Source organism: Gouania willdenowi, chromosome 3 (genome assembly GCF_900634775.1).
Source record: "Gouania willdenowi chromosome 3, fGouWil2.1, whole genome shotgun sequence".
NCBI lineage: Eukaryota > Metazoa > Chordata > Actinopteri > Blenniiformes > Gobiesocidae > Gouania > Gouania willdenowi.
The window spans coordinates 8,912,362-8,934,109 of record NC_041046.1 but is presented as its reverse complement, the minus strand read 5'-3'; the positions used below and the strand labels follow the sequence as shown (position 1 = coordinate 8,934,109).

The following is a 21,748-nucleotide window of genomic DNA, read 5'->3' as shown; positions in this document are numbered from 1 at the left end:
TAAGGTGTTCCACTGGTTGTACAAACAACGGTTTGAAGGTTAAAAAAGTAAGGCAGAGAAAAGACAAACATTCTAATTATGTTTAGCAGTAGCACCGTGGCAGCTCTCACCTTGGCATGATAGCATGTGGAATGAAGCAGCTGCTCCACACTTTCCTGAAGGGTTGGCGTGTTGCAGCCGGGGAGGATCGTCTCCGTCAGAGTGTGGGTGTTCAATCTCGGTTGGTGGCAAAACAAACGAGCATCCAAGGAAACTGGTTGGCTGGTCTTTCTGTCCGTCAGTGTCTCTGTGTCTGCCTCAGCCCTGTCGTGAACAAACACTTAGATTAGCCTAAGGGACACGGGTTGGGTTCTTTTCTCAGGGTGCAGAAGAATCTTCAGGAAAATATTGACTCCAAGCTCCTAAGTAACTAGGAAACTTTAAAAAGATCCAGATGCTTTATCAATTCCAACACCAGTGAGATTTTCTCTTTAAGATACATTAAAATACACACAATCCCGGTTCTTACAGAGCAATCCTCCATTAGTAGCTTTCCGATAAAACCCTTTTTGCTTATGCTTGTTTTTTTCATTAAGATAGTGCTGTACAGAGAGAGGCCACCCTGGCCAGCAGATCTGCTTGCGTCATAATGGGTGGATTGCTTTGCTTTCTAAGCCTGGAGGGCTGCCGTCATCAACCAGGCTGCAAAAGACTTCAACTTTGAACAAGAAAATGAGAGAGTGAAAGACAGAGTGGCTTACTTAAAAGGTTTTTAAACTATTCAGTGAAAACAGTTTACCAGGAAAAAAAAAACAGAAAAAGCTTATGGAAAACATGCGAGGTCCTATCTGAAAGGCAGTGGTTTGCTGTGAAACTCATAACCTAACAACACTATAAAGAAAAGCAGCCCAGCTCAATTGGCTATTGTAACTTTTCAATTAAAAGCAAGAATGAAATAAATTATTTAATCTGTCAAAATTAAAGAACAGATAGACCATAGCAAGGAAGAGATGGGGAACTTTCATCACGTGGGGGCCACAAAAATGTGATTGTCTCTGAGGGCCACAATAATAACAATCTCTATTTTTGTGCATTTGTGTATTTTTCAAACTATATTTTGTCTTATTCTGTAATTTTGTGACTTTTTGGAGTCATTTAAAGCATTCTTGTTGTTTCTGTGTGTATTTTTCAATCACTGTGTGTTTTTCGATTCATTTTGTATGTTTTAGTCATCCTCTTGAGTATTTTCCTGTTATTTTGTGTGTTTTTGCAGTCATTTTGTCCAGTTATTTTGTACGCTTTGGTTGTTTTGTGCGATTTGTTGTCATCATGTATTTAGTTTTCTCTCAGTTTCTTTTTGTGTGTTTTCTGTCATTTCGTGTACTTTTCCTAATCCTTTTCTATCTTATCCTATCATTTGGTAACTTTTTGGAGTCATTTACATCATTCTTGTTGTTTCTTTGTGTATTTTTCAATCACATTGTGTGATTTTTTATTAATGTTTTATGTTTAATTGTCCTTTGGTATATTTTCCTGTCATTTTGTGTGTTTTTGAGCCCCATTTGTATGTTTTAGTGGCCTCTTTGTGTATTTTTCAGTTACTTTGTCTGTTTTTGGAGTCATTTTGTGCATTTCCCAAAATTAGACAAAGGACCGTAAACCACTTGCTCATTTTTGTATGTTTGTAAAGTGTAAAACAATTGACAACAAAGAAAATATGCATAATTTTCCCTTCATATCGATGAGAAAACATTGAGCGGTTGGATCAACATTGAGCTCATCATATAGAACTTGTTGAGGAGACACTAACATTAAACAGAACTGATGCAGATAAACTCCAAACATACATTTTTTGGTTTTGTTTATTAAAAAATGCTGGGAGATAAATTATGTCCTTAGCTCAATGGTACCAGCTAAAAGTATTGAAATTCCTCAGTGTGTGTAAATGAAAAGTATTGGCTAAATGATTATTCAAGTCAGCCAAATTTCAATATATTGATTGCAAACAAATATATAATCCTTGGTGGTGTGTGTGGTGTGGGCTTGGATGCAGCGATAGTTGTGGTGATGTTTCTCAATGGTTCAATTGTTTAGTGAAGACAAGAGACAAACAGCATAGCAGCAAATGAAGGAGGATCCAGGCGATCTGCCCTCTGATGTGCTGACATGTGACTGCACAGAGAGGACAGCAGTGTGCACACACAGTGGGAGCTAATGTCACTGTCACACAGTGGGAGAGGGGATTTCTGATCTCACTCAGTTCATTCTTTATTACACTTTTCACTAAATGTTACTTAGAGAAGTAAAAAGTGGGGTTTTAAGACTATGAAGAAGTGGGGAATGTAGATTATTTGGGGGGGAAAGCAACATGAGAAGAACATGCAAACTGTGCCCAAGTTAAATACAACTAATACATTAAATACAAATGCACAGACTTGCACTTGTATCTAATCATTATATAATTAACAGTCTTGTACTTAATTATGTAAGTTTTCTTTTTTTTTGTTCAGCGTTTTAATTATTAATCATTATTAATCATTCGGAATATTTATTGAGTCTCTGTAAAAAAGGAATTTTCCCATTGTTTGTTCCCCAAACAATCAAAAACTAATTCTAGAATAAAAGAAGTCTTTAGGGTCGCCAGAAAAGAATACAAAAAAGGTTGGGAATCACTGCTCTAAAGGGCCGTATTTGGCCCACGGACCTTGAGTTTGACGTGTGAGTTAAGATGTCTATTACTTATGTGGAGGATTGTTTTAAAATGATAAAAGGAGGAGGTTGGGAACATTTTCAGAGGACAAAAGGAAAGCTACATGTTGACTTACTTAATAAGTAGCTCATATAGACATTCATGTCCTCGAGCAGCTGCTAAAGAAATGGGTGTTTCGCCTTGTCTGTTGGCCAATCGCAGGGCTTCCCTGGCACCGGGTTGATGTAGCAAGAAGCGTGTAACCCGAAAAAGTCCCCGTCGTGCTGAGAAGTGCAGCAGAGTCTCCTGAGGCTTTAGGTCTGAAGAGAAAGCAAAGATTACAAATCATCAACAAGCAAGTAAAATAATAACTAAAGCGCCATATATAGATTTCCAGCGCCTGTAAAATGGTGAAAACCAATCCACAGAAAAGAGGCGAGGGAACAGTGGAGAAAACACATTTTCTGTTATTAGAACAAGAAATTTCTGAACACCTACAAAGTGCCAGCAGTGTGTGTTGATGAGAACTTTCACTCATTCTACTGCAGACTGATCTGAACCATTCTGCCCTGATAAGTTTTCATCAAAAAACGAAACAATCAAGCTGACAAATCCCTACTCATGAGGACCATGTGCTTTGTGACGTGGAACAGAATGTAGCCAATCAAAAAGCGTGTTGACCGAGGAACACGTAATTTGGATCTCCAAGTTTAGCGGGAGCGCTTCAAAATATCTCAAACATGGCTGACCTGTGTAATTGTGGGAATGCAAATTTAAATTTTTAACTCAGACACAATTTTAGCTCCAAAATGTTGCCAACTTTCTGATATATATATATATATATACTGTATATATACACACACATTTATTTTGACAAAGTGGCCCTGTTTGTCATGCTGCATGCAAATCTTAACTGATTTATACCATTCAACCATAAAAATATTCTGCTGCTTAGTGACAAAGATAATATCTAATTTGTAAAATGCTAACTCTCTTACTTTTAATGTGGTTTATGGCTTAATGCAAATTAGGCTGCTTTTGCAAGCCTTAGACTGCTTTATTAGGTCTGCTGGAGCAGTGGTTCTCAAACTTTTTTGGATCAAGTCCCCCCTTTGTCTGACTACAACAATCTGCTTAGAAAACTATTTAAAAACAACTATAGAGCATAATGATAGAATGAATAAGTGATAACACACATTTTAAAAAATCTGTAAAGAAACAGTATTTAGTGCAGAGGTTCCCAACCTTATTTGAATTGTAACCCCATTTTGATATCAATAATTTATGGCAATATTTTTTTTCTAGAATTCGTTTTTGATCATGTTTGAGCTCAGATTAGTGATGGATCGATACATCGGCCGGCCAATATTATGGATCCGCACTATTTACAGAGAGCTTGTTTTTAATATTTGTTAAATATTTTGAACTTCTTGTTGTTCTACCTCACCTTTGTTAATTTCAATAAATGTCCCTTTTTTAAAATTGAGACTTGTACCAATTGTGGTCATCATTGTGTTATTTTTTTAATGTAAATTGAGGGAGCAAAAGTAATATCGGTTCAGTCATCGGCAAAGGTTGATGGGAAAAAAATTGGTATCGGGATCGGCCCTAAAAAATCCGTATCGGTCTATCCCTAGCTCATATATAACTAGATTCACTAAGTGGAAGCATAGAAAAGCAGGTGTTGAAGAAAAAAAAAATCTGTTTAAATTTTTCTGAAATTTCAAGCAAACCCATTCAAACTCCAGACGACACCAGATGGGGGTTCCGACCCCAAAGTTAAAAAACCCTGATTTATTGGCTCCTGAATAAATTTATTTCTATAGTTTCTATCATTTCTGGTCATATCACGCCTGGGGGGACCAAGACTGACATTATTAGTTAATCTTCCTCTCTTTCTCTCTCTCTCCCTCAAGTTCCCCCTCTAGTGCCATCGCATACCCCTAGGCCTGAGGTACACGTACCCCCCTTTGAGAAAAACCTGTGCTAGAGTGTGGGAGCTATTTCTAATGAACTTTGAGGAAAACTGCTGTTAAAGCATTATTCCTGCAGCTAAAATTACATTTTTAGTGGGAACTTTTACCTTCAGACTTTATGTGCTTAGATTATCAGAGCACGCACACACACAGTCAATGAACACAAAAAAGGGAGACAGAGGCGAGCAGTTGGCAGGACGGGTAACTTGAGAGCAATGAGAGAAATAGCATCACTTGCTAAAGCATGACAACACCAGACTGCTGCCTAATTAAACCAGGACAAGGCCCACAGTGACCCAGTAAAGCATGCTAACCATTACACAGGCTGAGGGAACGACAGCAGGTCCCAGCCCAGCTGCCCTGAACAACACTAACACAGGTACCCGTTGGCCAGCAATGTTCCGCCTGGACTGAAACCAGCAGTGAATCATTTCATTGCGGCCATGAAAAACACAGTATTGTGAGCCTGTTGCTCTGACTGGCAAGTACTGTAGTCCCCATAGCAGCTCCCAGTACAAAACAAAGAAACGCACAAACTGCAAAGCTGAATGCCAAACATTGACATTGAGTAAAAAGGTGGTGGAAAAAAACATGTTTGACATTTTTTTAAAAATAAAAAAAGAAGAAAACATGTATTCTTGAAACTTTCTAAACTAACATTGCATTTTTTTTTTAAAAAAGTGGAGACCAACATTGATTTTGGATACTTTTTGAAGTCTAAAAATTCCAAAAAAAAAAATAGTGATTTGTGACGCTGCACTGCTGCCATCTTGTGGAACAATTAACCTGCACTGATCTCTGTAAAACTTTGAGTGCATCACTCTCACAACTTCTGAATGTTTGGTTTTCTGAGATGTCCAGTGACTGGGCCAGTTCAGTCCTCCCACCAGAGTTTGGCCTCTAAACAAATGTGTGCTCTGTGTGTGTGTGTAAAAACATAGCAGGACCAGCGATGTGATGAAATGTTCATAGGAGGATGACTGTGTAATGGACTGAAAAAACGATGACCAAAAAAGCAAAAGTGAGTTCACACATCAGATATACAGTAGCTCCACAACACAGGTTAAATGAAAAGTGTAACGTTTCAAGCTCACACCCTTTATCAGGACCAGCAATGTGATCAATGTGCACATGACACGTACATTACAATGACACGTACGTTACGATGACACATACATTACGACGACACGTACATTACGACGACACGTACATTACGACGACACGTACATTACGACGACGATGCTTAAACAATATACTGTGCAGCAAAACAAGACAGGGTTAAAGAAGTAAACCAGTAAATAGAAGGTTGCCAGTTTAACCTCGCTCTGATCTTTACCAAAGTGTGCCCATGAGCAAGGCCCTTAATCATGACGTGCTGCACCATACTACTGCTAATGGGTTAAATGCAGAGAACATATGCACCTATATTTGTATATGACATTGGATTTTCTTCCCTATATATCCATCAATGGTTTTAAACATAAAAATAATGACACATATCATAACTGTCTGGCTAAAATTATTGCATTTTGGTTCGTGTTTTGCATTTTTCTTTATCTTAACTATATTTTGTTTCATAAGAAATTCAAACTTGGTTTACAAAAATATCTGAGACACAGCACTTTATTATTTAATGTGAGGTGACCATATTTTGATTTTCAGAAAAAGGACAGATGGCCCGACTTTGGAACACTTAAAAAGTACTTGGCATTTACTTAAACATGCCTTATAATGGACATTATAGTACTTAATTAAGTTGTCATTCTCTATAAGGTTTAATTGTTCTATCAAACAAAAATCTGAAATCAGAAGTAGCTCAAGTCAATCTCCTTTATTATGCATTAAAACTAATAGGGATGTAACGATTAATCATAAGGCAATTAAAAATCGATTCATAGGTACCACGGTTGATATCGATTTTCTGAAAATGTAATCGCAGTACTTTTTTTAAAAATATATATTTATTTAAATATTACTATATATTTATCCTTCTCTTGTCCAAATGCTGAGGCGGCGGGCGGAATCTGCTACTTCTTTCTTTCTGGCCGCCTTCTACTCTTAAATATGTTCATAAATGATTCATTACCCCTTTAGCACCGAAAGAATATCTGTCAATATTACGCGAATATCTGTAAAAGTCACGTTTTTCTATTAGCTCTGTCTGCTAGCATAGCATCTCTTCTTCACTGCACAGAATATCTGCATGGCAACCGACCACTGGGTTACCAGCGCCCTCTGCTGGTCCAAACAAATATCTGATGTAATTAGAGAAAAAAGTCAAATTGTTAAGGCACAAAATACATTTTCAGTTGCACTTTTAAAAAGAAAAATAACTATTATGCAGTTTTGCATTGTTTACTATAGAACCAGAATTTAAATTAATAGGCTTCTTCTTCATTTGTATTATTCCTTTATTTATTTCATTCAAGATTTATTTTTAGTTAAATTGCATTGTTTTGAATAGTTTATCAAGGGATTCTTTTGACAATGAAAAATAAAAGGAAAATAGTATTTGTCTACAGTCCCATTTTGTAAAATAAATCGTGAGAGAATCGTATCTGGAGTTGAGTGAATCGTTAAATCCCTAAACACTAATCTTCAAATCTCATTGATTTTTGGAAATATAGCTTTCAAGAAATATAAAGCAACAAAAAACAAAAAGCTTACAGAGCAGTAGTTTGTTGCTTCTTCACCCATGGCTTCTTTGATGTTTTATTATCCAGGAGGGTCTTCCTGCTGACATTTTCTGATTAAAATACATCGTTATTTGGTGTCTTTTTGTTCCACCTGCTCTACTTTCTTGTGAAACAAAGTGGGGGCTTCAACAGATTACATCACTTGTGAGTAAAATTACCATTAAACCATATTAGCTGTAAAGAGCCAAACTGTGAAAGTTTAGCTTTCAGAAGTTGTTGGCAGAGTCACAGTTACTTCGTTCTGTCTACCAAAAAAAAAAAATAACAAACAAAAAATTGCAGATAATAATCCACCACGCTGGACAATTCACCTCACTTTCTTCTTTGTGCAATATGTACATTCAACTCAGGTTATATTTATTTACTTCTATTCTTTCCTTGTTTTGCACCTTCTACTGATTTGATGTTTGTAATTAACTTGTTCATATGGCAATAAACTCTATTCTATTCTATTTTAGACAGGATATGAAACGTAGAGAAGTCTGGCTAAAACCAGATAGTGACCTTTTTTTAAGAACCAGCCTGGTGATGGTTTGGTGTATTCTGTCAAATATTTTTTTTAGTAAAATAACCTTCCCAAACACACTTTGCTCATATTAAAGCAGCATGGCTTTATGGCAGCGTGCTTTCCTTCACACACTAATCAAATACAGGAAATAGTCCTTTTTTTATGACTTCTGAAGGGTCAAAAGGAGTCTCCACGGTTTCCAAAGGCATCTAAAGTTGTGTTAAAACAGCTGATGAAGGACAACTGACTGTGTGCAGAAGCACTAATGAAAGCATTAAAAGCCCTGCATCATCTACTTTTACACATCAGCTAAGACCACATTCAACACAAACACGTCTCCATCTTCCAAAACAACAAGTTGCCAGTGTGATTCCCTCAGTACAAATGCTTTCCAGGCTAATCCGCTGCTGGCCAATACAAAACTCTTTTCATTTCAAGCTGCATCAGTATAATTTACTCTCACAAGTAAAACCTTTCCTGGACCCTGAGGAGCTGTCCAAACTATTTTGTTAATAAAGGCCTGTTTTACTGCCCAACCTCTGACAAATTTATCATCAGTTTGACAGAACACGCTGACATAAAGGATGGCCGTGTTTAAATGAGTGGGAAATAGATTCCTGGAGTGCAATAAAACAATGAATTGGAGATGAAACGTGGACTGTACAGATCACTAGGGAGAAATAAAAGCGTAATAAGTCAAATCTTGACAAATTAAAATACCGGAAAGCACTGAGTGCCCACAACTTCACAATGCAAAGTCAGACAAAGGTATTATAATGTAAATGTTTATCTCAACCACCAGGTTGCCGTTGGCCTTAAAAAAAAAAAAAAAAAAGACAAACCCAATAAAGTGAGATAAATCGATGACATTGCTGCTGGATCTTCATTTCTCAGGACACTGTTTGTGTATTTGTCCGTGCAAGAGAGCTTGGTTTTCATCGTTTACTTTCATTTGTCACCGTCTATGAGGGGAGGATTTTCTTTTTACTTGAGTAAACAAAAGGTAAATGCATTCTTTACAGTTATTTGCACAGACAGGCAGTTCCTTAAAGTAACTCCTCCTGTGATTTCCAGTAAAGCGCCATATATAGATTTCAAGCTCCTTGAAAAGGGTGAAAACAAATACACAGAAAAGAGGCGAGGGGACAGTGGAGAAAACACATTTTCTGTTGTTATTAGAACAACAAGATATTTCTGAGAGCACGCACAAAGTGCTGGCTGTGTGTGCTGATGAGAAGTTTCAGTCCATTTACTGAGGACTGATCTGAACCATTCTGCCCTGATGAAACCTGATGGTTGAACTGAACGCTCCACTTCCTCCAGCTCAGCCAGGCCGGAAAGAGAAGAGTGGAAGAGGAACAAAAAATGTTATAGTGTTGGATTTGTACAAGCTACTGAATAACTGCAACCATTACAGCCTCAAACCATGAGAATACAAAATACAGGGTTCCTATGTCTTTAATCAAATCAAATTCAAGATTTTTTATTGCCATTTGAAATTAATTTGAAGACCGACTTCACAGTAAACACAATTGTTGGAAAAAAGTTACATAGGGTTAGGGTCATTTTTTCTCAGTGTCTAGTGCAGACGTGCAACTGGCGGCCCCCAAAGTAAACACGCAAAAACAACGACAGTAAAATATAAAAAAAAACAGACTAAAATAATCAAAATCATTCCAAAAACACACAAGATGAGTAGAAAAATAGCAAGAAATGCATTAAAAATAAAACAGAAATGGTGAAAAAAAAAATTAAAACCAATTAGGAAAAATCTTTGTTGGACAAGCAATTTTCGTGAAATTTACATTTCCCCATGTTGTTGAAAATCATGACGAGCATCTGCAAAGAGTCCAGCTGTAACCACGTCACTATTTTGTCGTTGGTTCCACTGTCGTGATTGTGCAATGTTACGGTAAATGATATGTTGTTTTTACAGTGAATGTTTAACATTTATTTTGAAACGAGAGACTAATTACAATCATAAAAATATACTTATGTGTTAAAAAATTAAGACTTTTGAAACATTAATTTAACACTTGATTTTATTGTGTGATACTCCACAGCAGCAGTAATCCTAGAGACACTTGGCTATCGTAAGAGCAACCATGAAATGAAATACCCACCATGGAATAGAAGGCTGGAAGCTAACATCAAGGCAGTGCGGAGAGAAGTGAGCCAATTGACAGAGGCCCTGAAAGGTGCAATGAAAATGAAAAAACAAGTCCCCAAGAGGTACAGCCAGATGCCCATACCTGAAGCATTGGAAACTGCCAAACAAAGGCTCCACGCCTTGGCCAGCAGCCTAAAAAATAAAACCGGCTGTTCGCAACTCAACCAGCGAAAGTGTACGCTCAATGGCAGGGGAGCAATAGCAGAGCAGACCCACCAAGGCTGGAAACTGAACAGTACTGGAAAGGCATATGGGAGAAGAAGGCAACACACAATAGTGATGCACAGTGGCTGGTGGCTCTGAGAGAAGACCACAGCAACCTCCCTGAACAGAATCCAGTCACAGTCACAGTGGCAGACATCCAAGAAAGAGTCTCAGGTATGAAGAACTGGACAGCACCGGGTCCAGACATGATACACGCCTACTGGCTAAAGAAACTCATGGCACTTCATGAGCGCTTGGCAGCACAAATCAACCAGATGCTGAGAGATGAGAATCACCCTGAATGGCTAACCAAAGGGCACACAATCCTGATCCTGAAGGATCCCTCAAATGGTACAGCCCCATCCAACTATCGGCCAATAACGTGCCTCTCCACAACATAGAAGCTCATGTCTGGCATCATAGTGGCTAAGATAAGCGGGCAATTGGATCAATACATGAGCACAGCTCAGAAGGGAATCGGTAAAAATACCAGAGGTGCCAAGCACCAGCTCCTGGCTGACAGAACAGTTGCTAGAGACTGCAGAACCCAAAACACTAACCTGAGCACTGCTTGGATTGATTACAAGAAAGCCTACGACTCAATGCCACATACTTGGATCACTGAATGCTTGGAGCTATACAACATAAACAGGTCTCTAAGAGCCTTCATTGCAAACTCAATGAGGTTGTGGAAATCCACCCTTGATGCCAATGGCAAGCCACTTGCACAAGTTTCCATCAAATGTGGCATATACCAAGGAGACGCCCTGTCCCCATTGCTGTTCTGCACAGGCCTGAATCCCCTCAGCCAAACAATCAACAAGACTGGCTATGGATATCGGCTCAGGAACGGGGGCCACCATCAGTCACCTCCTTTACATGGATGACATCAAGCTGTACGCTAAGAATGAGCGAGACATAGACTCACTGATCCATACCACCCGGATCTACAGCGCAGACATTGGGATGTCATTCGGACTAGAGAAGTGTGGTTGGTGGTGACTAAGAGAGGGAAGGTAGTCCACACAGAAGGGGTCTCACTCCCAGAAGGAACAATAGCAGACATTGAGGACAGTTACAAGTACCTCGGAATCCCACAAGCAAATGGCAACCTTGAAGAAGTGACAACGAACGCGGCTACGGCCAAATACCTCCAACGAGTAAGGCATGTCCTAAGAAGCCAGCTCAATGGCAAGAACAAGTCCCGGGCAATAAACAGCTACGCCCTGCCAGTAATCAGATACCCTGCAGGAATAATAAGCTGGCCAAAGGATGAGATACAGACCACAGATGTTAAGACACGAAGGCTCCTAACCATACACGGAGGGTTCCACCCCAAATCCAGCACCCTGAGACTGTACGCTATCCGTAAGGAAGGAGGCCAAGGTCTAGTGAGCGTGAGAGCCACTATCCAGGATGAAACATCCAAGATCCATAAGTACATAAAGGACAAGGCTCCAACAGATGACATGCTCAGTGAATGTCTCAGACAATGGGGAACAGAAGATGAGGTGCCGGAGGTTCCGTCATGGGAGGACTAGCCCCTACATGGAATGTACCACCGAAACATACCTGAAGTGGCGGATATCAAGAAATCGTACCAATGGCTAAACAGAGCCGGACTAAAGGACAGCACAGAGGCACTCATCATGGCCGCACAGGAGCAGGCCTTGAGCACCAGAGCAATAGAGGCCCAGATCTACCACACCAGACAAGACCCCAGGTGTAGACTGTGCAAAGAGGCCCCTGTGACAATCCAGCAAATAACTGCAGGGTGTAAGATGCTGGCAGGGAAAGCTTACATGGAGCGCCACAACCAAGTAGCTTGCATAGAGTACAGAAACATCTGTGCAAAGTATGGGCTGGAAACCCCAAGGTCAAAGTGGGAAACACCTCCAAAGGTGGTAGAAAATGACCGAGCTAAAATCCTGTGGGACTTCCAGATACAGACGGACAGAATGGTAATGGTGAACCAACCAGACATTGTGGTGGTGGACAAAGAGCAGAGGAAAGCCGTTGTGGTTGACATAGCAATACCGAGTGACTGCAACATCAGGAAAAAGGAACATGAGAAATACCAGGGGCTCAGAGAAGAGCTGGAGAAGGCCTGGAGGGTGAAGGCATCAGTAGTGCCTGTGGTCATCGGGGCACTCGGGGCAGTGACCCCCAAACTGGAAGAGTGGCTACAGCAGATCCCAGTAAATACATCAAACATCTCAGTCCAGAAAAGTGCAGTGCTAGGAACAGCAAAGATACTGCGCTGCTCTTAATGCTGACTGTGCACGTCCGTGACTCAATACGACCAGAATCAGCGCAAGTTTGTGTCAAACTAACATGTCCTGATGTCATTTATTCATCTGTGTTTGGACCAAGAACCTATTGTGTGTGTGACTGAAGGGATGCTGTATTTAAATGTTTGTTCAACTTGTTATTTATGATCAACGACACTTTATTTATCCACATTTGTTTTATACCTATTGCTGCTGTTTAATTTGTTTCAATAAATTTTGTTTTGAGGAAATCTCCACTGCATTGTATTTAAATGTCCTACTCATTAGGTGAGTGTTGTATGAACTTTTCAATTCTATAAATGTATCAAAATAAAAAAAAAAATACAAACCTAATAGTGTGTGCTACAGCAGGTTATGTTTCTATCTTACAAAAAGTGGATGTAACGAGCAATTAAATTATCTGAATAAAAATAAAATACAGTGCTGTGGAGTTCATCATGAGCTGGAGGTTATGGACCACGGACGTAGTCCTGGTCCTGGTTCTGGTCCATGAACCGTGTCCCTGACTGCTCCATGGAAGAAAATCTGCATTAACATCTTCCTCCTTTTTTTTCCTGCATAGAAGCATTCAAAATATTTGAATTTATTATTTATCTCAGCAGTCTCCACAATAAGAAAATACAAAAAAACAATAGTGTAATCCTTAAGTCAAAGTGTGTAGGTTGAAGCAAAGCTTATACAAACCTACCCTATCACAATAAAACTAAACAAGGCTCTCTCGATAATCACACAAACAAAAATATTTAGTTTGTATTACTATTTTAACAATATATAATCTACACAAGTTTTATATACAGTTCATACATTCACATCAAACATATATAAACATGAATGTATATATGACATGTTCTTGGTAAAATTGTTACTCTTTCTTATATTTACTAACAATATATGATTTAAAAAGCTTTTGAAACTGGTTTATGTTGTTATATTTCATCACTTACGCTGTTCCATAATTTAACCCCTCATATTGTTATACTCATCCTTTTGACTGTTCTAGCATTTTTCATCTTGAAAGGTAGTTCTCTTAAATTATATTCCCCTTCTCGCTAAAAAAAAAAAAAAAAAAACTTTTCTGCAACGCTTTTGGAAGTAAACCTTTACTTGCTTTATAAATCATTTGGACAGTTTTGAGTTTGATGAGATCTGGAGTTTTAAATCTACTGTTTTTAAGAATAATCCATGTGTGTGTTCTCCGTATCCTGCATTATGTATAAGTCTGATGGATCTTTGTTTACACTATGAATAACGGTTGGATGTTTGTTATGTATGTATTTCCCCAAACTTCTAGATAGTAACTCAGATATGGTAAAACAAGTGTATAATTGAGTGTGCAATGCTTTTTGATTAAGTGTGAGCCTTGTTTTGTCCAGGAATAGAAAATATTAGTTCTTAATAATAGTTTAACTTATTCATAAACAAATATAAATTAAAGTAAATGGTGTATAATGATATTTCAGGATGGACCAACAGATAATATTGTACATGTTGATATTGGCATAGAATGAATGAATCTAACTGGATTTGTTCTGAGATGAAAACGAGCTGAGCTACAGATGAACCTCCAAATCCAACTCTGAAATGAGCAGAAATGTTGTTACCACATAGTTCAGTAATATTACTACATGATGATTGTATAACAATAAGATAAGTTCTGAATACAGATCAATGAAATATTACTGCTGCTTTCAGGAATATTAAAGTATTGTTATGGTTTCCTAGCTAACCAGCGGCAAACTGGCTAGCCTGCACCACGTTAGACGTAACGTTCATAATAATGATGAGGAAATATTGTAGCAAGCGAATATTGGTAGTAGTTTAACAACAGGGTGAAATAAAACTTACCATTATTAACAGTTCTACAGGACGAGCTCCTCCATGGCTGTAGTTCTGTTCGGTCCGTGGGGCTCCGTCCACTTCCCCTGAATCTCTTCAGACACCCACAGAACCAGGAAACAATGTTCTCCTCCTCTGACCACTGCTCTGTCTTCTTTCACTCACATTGGACTCACTTTTAAATGATTTTTGTCGAATTTGCGCTAACGTGACCAGCCGCTCGCCAGCTTAAAAAAATGGCTGCTTTTCGTTTTTGGAGGACCGTCGATAACCCCGCCCACTTCAGAGCTGAGCTGTAGCCCAGAAGCTATGTGGGGCCAGCGTAGCTCTGGTTTTTGGCTCTGAGAGCTGGAGCTATGTTGGTGGAAACAGAATGGCTCGGAGCCAAAACACGCGCTAGCTCCTCCAAGTAAGCTCCAGCTCCTGAAGGTGGAAAAGCCCTATGTAGAGGAAAAAAGAGACCGTCCGCGGTGGGTGACGAAGAGAATTTTTTTAAAAAAAAAAAATATATATATATATATATATATATATATATTATATATAGGTTAATCCTATAAGATTATGGCTCTGAAACAAGTCAGCAACAAAAATTGACCAAAATGCCTCGTGTGTGTGGGGAAAACCAACGAATTCCAACTCATGATCCCAAACGAAATGTAGCCAATCAAAAAGCAAGTTGACTGAGAAACACGCAATGCTGCTTTCAAGGCAACTGTGACATCAGTAGTGGGGTTTCCATTACACATTTTTGCAAAATAAAAGCGATATTTCGAAATGTCGACCAAGTGTAATTGCTCTTTGAACGTGTTTCCATTGAAGGTTATTTTGGGCTGGAGCCTCGCAACTCTCGTGAAATCTCATCCCACATGACATCACCGCAGGAAGACGGACGCTCCAAATCTCCTTATAACACTCTGTATTCCTTTGTTGTTCCACGTCTAATGTGGGACAAATATTTCTTTAAGTAAAATGCTAAGAAATGTCCCGGTCTCCTTTTCTGTCTACACATACCGCGTCATATTTACTCGGAGAGAAGTGGTCATGTGACCAGGTACGTCATGTCCGGCGAAACATTTCAGTATCAAAACGTCTGAAATTCCTCCTCATGAAAGCGTAAAAACTTTTTTGCAATATTTGAGTGTTTTTTTTTTTAATTTGGGTGTTTCCATCACCAGTTTTTATTGCTCTATTTAGATTTTGTGCGTTACCAAGGGTAATGGAAATGCAGCTAGAGTTTCTGAGTTCAGCGTTAGCACGTCTAAATATCTCAAACATGGCTGACCCGTGTAATATCAGATTAGTTTCCCACTTTAGCAAGTAGTAGCGTCAAGTGGTGTTCCAAGTCACTTTTTTAAGTAGAGGGTTGGAAAATCCTGAGTTGCTTGGAATGCAGCATTAGATCATGTTATTAAATCTTTTTTGATCAGATTTCTGGCTTGGAGGAATATTGTTGGTTGGACAGAATCTCTATGTGTGTGGTGTGATGTGTTTAGATTATCAGAGTACGATTCTTATCTTCATGTGTAGTCTGTTCAGATAAAAAATATCTGGTTTAGAAAATCCTTATGTGTGGCTTTAAACAGCTCTTATCTCTTGGCTAAATACCTCTATACAAAATGTATTCAACTCGGTGGACTTTGAACTTTTTTCTTTTAAAAATCTGCCATGGACCCAAATATTGGCATTTTTTAATTCCTTTAAAAAAAGTGCACATGTATCAAATACTGACAAAAGACACTCTTTAACACATCTTGTAAAAGTAAACATTTCATTGAAAGCCCTGCAGTGAGTCAAAGTGCTGAAAGGTTTTCTCTTACTCCAATTCTCTGATAACTGTTATGGGCTTTTTACCAAAGACAGAAAATCCAAGATACATTATGTATTAATCCTTCTGTGACTCAAGGTACTAAAATAAACAGCTGGCACAACAATCTACAGAAACTAAACAGATAACTGAAGTCTGATACCGAAGAGAGCTTACACAAAATAAGGCAAATCATATCTGAGGTTATATCTAGTGCTGTCAAGAGATTAAAAATCATGTGCGATTAATTATTTATGCTCTGTGATTAATTCATCTAATTAATCTCTTTTTTGATCACACCTAAAAATTGCTGAGAAATGCCCTTAACTTGAGGTATTCTCATTTAAATGGCATTATTGTGGCAGATCAAACTTTGATAAGAAAGTGGCATCATAAAGTAATTTATTGTTTTTAACAGACTTGAACAGGTGCAGGCGTAGTAATTTACATTCCACTGTATTAGAGACTAGTCCCAAGGGCAGCGTGTCATATTGATGTGTACTTTTGTCACTCTCCAAATAATAGAAAATACAAATTAAATAAAATGTCATAAGTGGTGCTATAAGTTAGCACATCATAAACAGTAAAAACACTTTTCTGACACCGAACTTGTTTTTTCTCTCCTTCAGATAATATTTGTCCTGAGAGTTTGTTCATTTGTCAGTCACGGCATGCTCACAATATGTAGCAGTTAGCACTGTCCGCGTTAGCTGTCTGTGCTAGCTGCTACATGTTTAGCATTGAGTAGTGGGGGCTGCAAAGCTCCGATGATCTCTTTCTTGCACAATTAGCACACAATTAGGCTTTAGTTTTCCATCCGGTGTTTTTAAAAGCCAAAATTTAAGCAAACAAAGCTGAGCAGCTCAGTAGTCTCCCGTCTTGTATTGTGGTCTGTGCATCAGTATTATGGATATACCGGGAACTATTGAAACAAGAAAGGTTCCATGGCATTTGGAGTACTAAAAAAAAGAAGTTATTTCTTCCTGTAATTAATATATCGCAATGAACGCGTTACAGTGACAGCCCTAGTTATATCATCTAAACACACATGTGCATTCTTCCACCCAGGATCGACAACACAAATACACTAGGCCTGTTATGGACAACCTAGTGATCTAGTTAAATGTAAAAATAGAAGAGAAACATCATCATAGACATGGCATGTGTTGGAGAACAACAAGTTTCAAGTTAAAATTGACAAATCCACATTTTTGTTGACAGTAATGGTTAAGGAATGCTAATGGGTGTAAGGATTGGTACTTCTTCCTCACAGTAAGAAAGCCCAGTGTGGAGACTGTAAAAATGGACCTGAAATCTTGTAAAGTAAAGTTTAAATGTTTTTAGGTGGTTTTGTTCTACCATAGATAATCTTATAAGTTAGGTTATTTGGAGGTAAATTATCCATAGACAGTAATCAGCATGGATTTCATCCCCAAAATGTAATGAAACTTTAAAAGTATATCAACTAATTCTATATTTGGATCGTACAATATATATATACATATACATCCAATTTAACCATGAGATTTTAATTTGATTTGTTCATCCGTCAAGCTAGTGATTAGGTAAAACACAACATATTCAGCCTATCAGTTTAGGCCTTCAGCAAAGTAGAAAGAGTTTTGCCTCTTAAAATAATCCCCCAAACAGCTGTCAATATTGACCAAAAATAATATATTTAATTCCGTCACTAATTGATGTAAATTCATCACATTCAAAAATATTGTTTTGTTTTTAGATTATTTTTTTTGTGATGCATGCGATGATAAAACAGGATAATAAACAATAGCATCACTGTTTTTTGAAATCCAAAACAGAAATAGTGTCTATTGCGTCTCTTGTTGCACGTCCTGTTTCGAGTGTGGGAAAATAATATTAAGTAAAACATTTTAAAAATTAATTTTTAATCAGTATTTGTTTAAATTATTAGACATTTCAGAGGACCCCATTTGAATTTCAGGCAACCGCACATGGGGTCACGACCCCAAGGTTGAAAAATACTGCATTACATTATTAAGTTTGTAGCGGCAGGGGGTACATGGCTTCAAGTTAAATGTCTGAAGGGGTACGGGACTGTATAAAATTTGGGAGACACTGATCGTGGATAGATAAAAAAAAAAAAAAAGGATTACCAAATCCGGATACACCTGATCCAGATAAAACCTTTTGAAAAACCTGGTGATGATACTGTATAGTGTCTCCAGGACAAAGCAGGAAAAAATATCTGATGAAGGATGCTCATGGTTGGCTGTTTAACCGGTAACTGATAACAAGAACTTTGACTGATTAATACTGATAGATTTATATTTATTTTTAAATTTAGCTACTTATGTCAGTGTATTCATTTAATAAATCAGGCCCTAATATGACACGGAAATACCTCACATGCTTGTTTTTGGAAAAAAAACAAAATCACACTAATTTCCCCCTGAAAAAAGGTGACTGAATGTTTAGCGAATGTACCAAACAGATGTATATACCTAATCTCGCTCATAATTTTGTTTAAAATCCATTGCTTTAGTCACACGGCTGCAGGGGATATTCTGCAAAACTTGAGGGTGATTGACCAGATGGCTGTAGTTAATGGTTTCACACTCATCAAATGGCAAAACAAATGAATTAATCCCATTTTCAAAGATTTTTTTTCCATGAAAACAACAGGCCGTGTCTGCATAACAGCCGTTCACAATGTTTCATGGTGTTTTGGATTGTTTTTTTTTTTTTTACTCACACCCAGATCATCAATTTATTATCATTTGCCTGATGGTCCAGCCCACCACTCACTTTTAAAAATCTAATGGAGTTTCCCACCTCTAATGGAATCCAATGCTCCAGATTTGCCAATAACCTTTTTTCTTTTTGAATAAAAATGTATTTGTAGTGTCTTCTAACGACATATTAAATACTGGACTATACTATAGCCAAGTGTTAAAAAAATAAAAATCAGCATTCGATTTTTTTTTATTGCAGCTGTATCATACCTCACCTCAATAAAGACACTAAAGTAGCAGCATTTCTTTTTCACAAAGCCTAAAAACTTGCAAGCCTCATAAAAGTGGAAATTCTGGGCAGAACTATTGGATTAAACTGTATCACATTACGAGCCTATAAAAAGTGTCCCACCCCCAGGGTGAATACTTGGATGACTCCAAAGGAAAATGTGTGGCTGGACTTTAAAGGACCATTTTACGCCCTCAAATCCTGACAAAGTGTTGGCAGTTTTGCAAAGAATAATATGCAATTCCAATTGTGTCAGCCCTACTGGGACCTATTTATACATAATGAGTTGTGCCTTTATAACCAAAGGTACGACAGATAAAACCCTGAATTAAAAAGTCAAATGGATGCATTTTATTATTAGTGAGAATGCAGGAGGCATCTCTATTGTTATGCGTTTTTTTCTTCTGTCCTAAACCGTTTTGTAAAACTGCATATACGTTTTAGCTCCAATCTCATTTTTAGAGTGGACAGCTCCAGTTTTTACCTTAAAATCTGTATAAACAAAATAATGCTATAGCTAGGCAAATGCTAATGCTAGGTTAGTGCTAATGGTAGGCTATTGCTAGATTACTGCAAATGCCATTGCTAGGTCAATGCTAGACTAATACTATTGCTAATATAATGCTAGGTTGGTGCTAATGTTAGGTTAATGGTAATGCTATTGCTAGGATAATGCTAGGTTAGTGAAAATGTTAGGCTAATGCTAAGTTAGTGTTAATGCTAGGTTAATGCTAAGGCTAGGATAATGCTAAAGCTAGCTAATGCTATGCAAATGCTAGGCTAATGCTAGCCTAAAGCTAGATAATGTTAATGCTAAGCTAATGCTATGTTAATGCTGGCTAATGCTATTGCTAGCTAATGCAGTGTAACGTGGGCCAGCACTTGCATCCTCACTTGCATTTTCTTCAGGAAATGCAAATATTATTATTACTACTATTAGGAATACTTTTATTGAATGATTCTAATAATTTTCCTGAAGTAAAACAAACAACAGATTATTTAGACGTATATACGTATAACAAACAGAAAAAAGCCGTAGAAAAATCTAGCAGTGAGGGACTGCTGTATTAGAACGAAAATAATGTCAAACACAAAAAGCTTTAAATAATCAAAATTAATTTCCATCCTTTTAAAGTACATAAGGATGTTTTTGCCAAATTTCTCTCAGCTCATTTTTCCACAAAAAAAGGTAAGTTACATTTAAAGGTCAAAAGACAAAATTTTGTCTTTTGACCTTTAGATGATGAAATATGTCCATCAATACTTCAGAATGAATGTCAAGTTAAAAGAAATATCTTCAAAGAATTCCTTAGATATTGAAATATCAAGACAAAAGGTCAGATAATAAAAGCATATAAGAAATTGTCAAAATATTTAAAAAAAAAAAAAACCCAGATGCAGTCATGGGTGCATAAGGTAGTTAAATGAAAGTGTATTAGGTCAATTTGAGAGGATTTGATGGTTTGGTCATCCATTGATAAGCAATAGTGAATTTGAAGGTTACGCACAGTTTTGACTCTCTCAGATGACAATGAATGCACCTGTGAGTGCAGCATTCCCACGGCGTGAAGGATGACTGAGATAAACCACTATCACCTCCGACTATACTCTACTGCCATCCATCTTCTGCCAGCCCTGATAAATGGAGGGCAGAGCAGCTCTCCTCCACTCTCGCTGAAGTCCGCCGCAGCTCAACGCCTCGTATTGAAGCGCTGACATATTGTGAAGCACAGCGTATTAGAAAGCACATCACTCACTGAGGCTGGAGCCGCCTTTCACATCAGCAACATGACAACTGAGTTCAATGCAGTGAGTGAGGGAATCAGTGTGTGTGTGTGTGTGTGTGTAAGTTGGTCTTCTACAGTAACAAGTGGGTCATATCCCACCAGAGGGAAGGTCACTACTGTACTTATTCTTTGAGTTGATGAGCTTTCTTTCCACTTAGCCTTGAAATGACTTATAAATGAAGCCCTTTAATGAAGTTTTAAACATGTATATTGCAATTTAAATCTGTTAGTTTCTCTATAGTTGTACCATTAACCTCGTTACAGCATAAGCTATTGTCTTAGCAGAAGCTGATGGCAGTTTCCTAACTATTTCAAAATTCCTAGTTTATGCAGCTTCATAGAAAATGATTAACTCGTCAAGTGATATCCACAACAAATTAAAGTCTTTAAAAAATAAAATGAAAAGTACACAAGAAGTTAGTTGAAAAGCCATTATTTAATTTCATTTATTAAAAGTTAAAGAGTAACTAAACCTCAAAATTACTTTTTTCTGCTGAATACAAATGTATTTGGGTATGAAGTAGCGCTCTTGATTGATCTTCGTCCAACTATAAACATTAAAGTCAAAGTATTTAAATTTGGCATATTTATTTGTAAAATGAGTGACTGCCCTCTATGGGTTGAAACCACAATTGATTTTTGCTTTTGTCTGAGAACAAGATCATGTGATGTTTTAGGACCATCTTGCATCACAAATGAGCAGTGTTAGTCCCGCCCCTTTTTATAAAAACTAGCACCTGTGGGCTCTACAATCTTTGGTGACTATATTGGATTGAGAGAAGAGTGAATAGAGAGCTATAGTGAGTAA

The 21,748-nt window shown here is 37.7% G+C and overlaps 1 protein-coding gene across 4 annotated transcripts in view; it reads right to left on the bottom strand.

Moving 5' to 3' along the window:
* akap13 (A-kinase anchoring protein 13) overlaps positions 1–21,748 on the bottom strand; it is a 223,947-nt gene that overhangs the window by 131,939 nt on the left and 70,260 nt on the right. For all 4 annotated transcript variants that reach the window (XM_028473335.1, XM_028473327.1, XM_028473344.1 and 1 more), the window contains exons 6-7: positions 2,805–2,988; positions 111–303 (exon numbers count right to left, since the gene is read on the bottom strand). In XM_028473335.1, the coding sequence (XP_028329136.1) occupies positions 111–303; positions 2,805–2,988 (377 nt within the window). The remainder of the gene's footprint in view (positions 1–110; positions 304–2,804; positions 2,989–21,748) is intronic.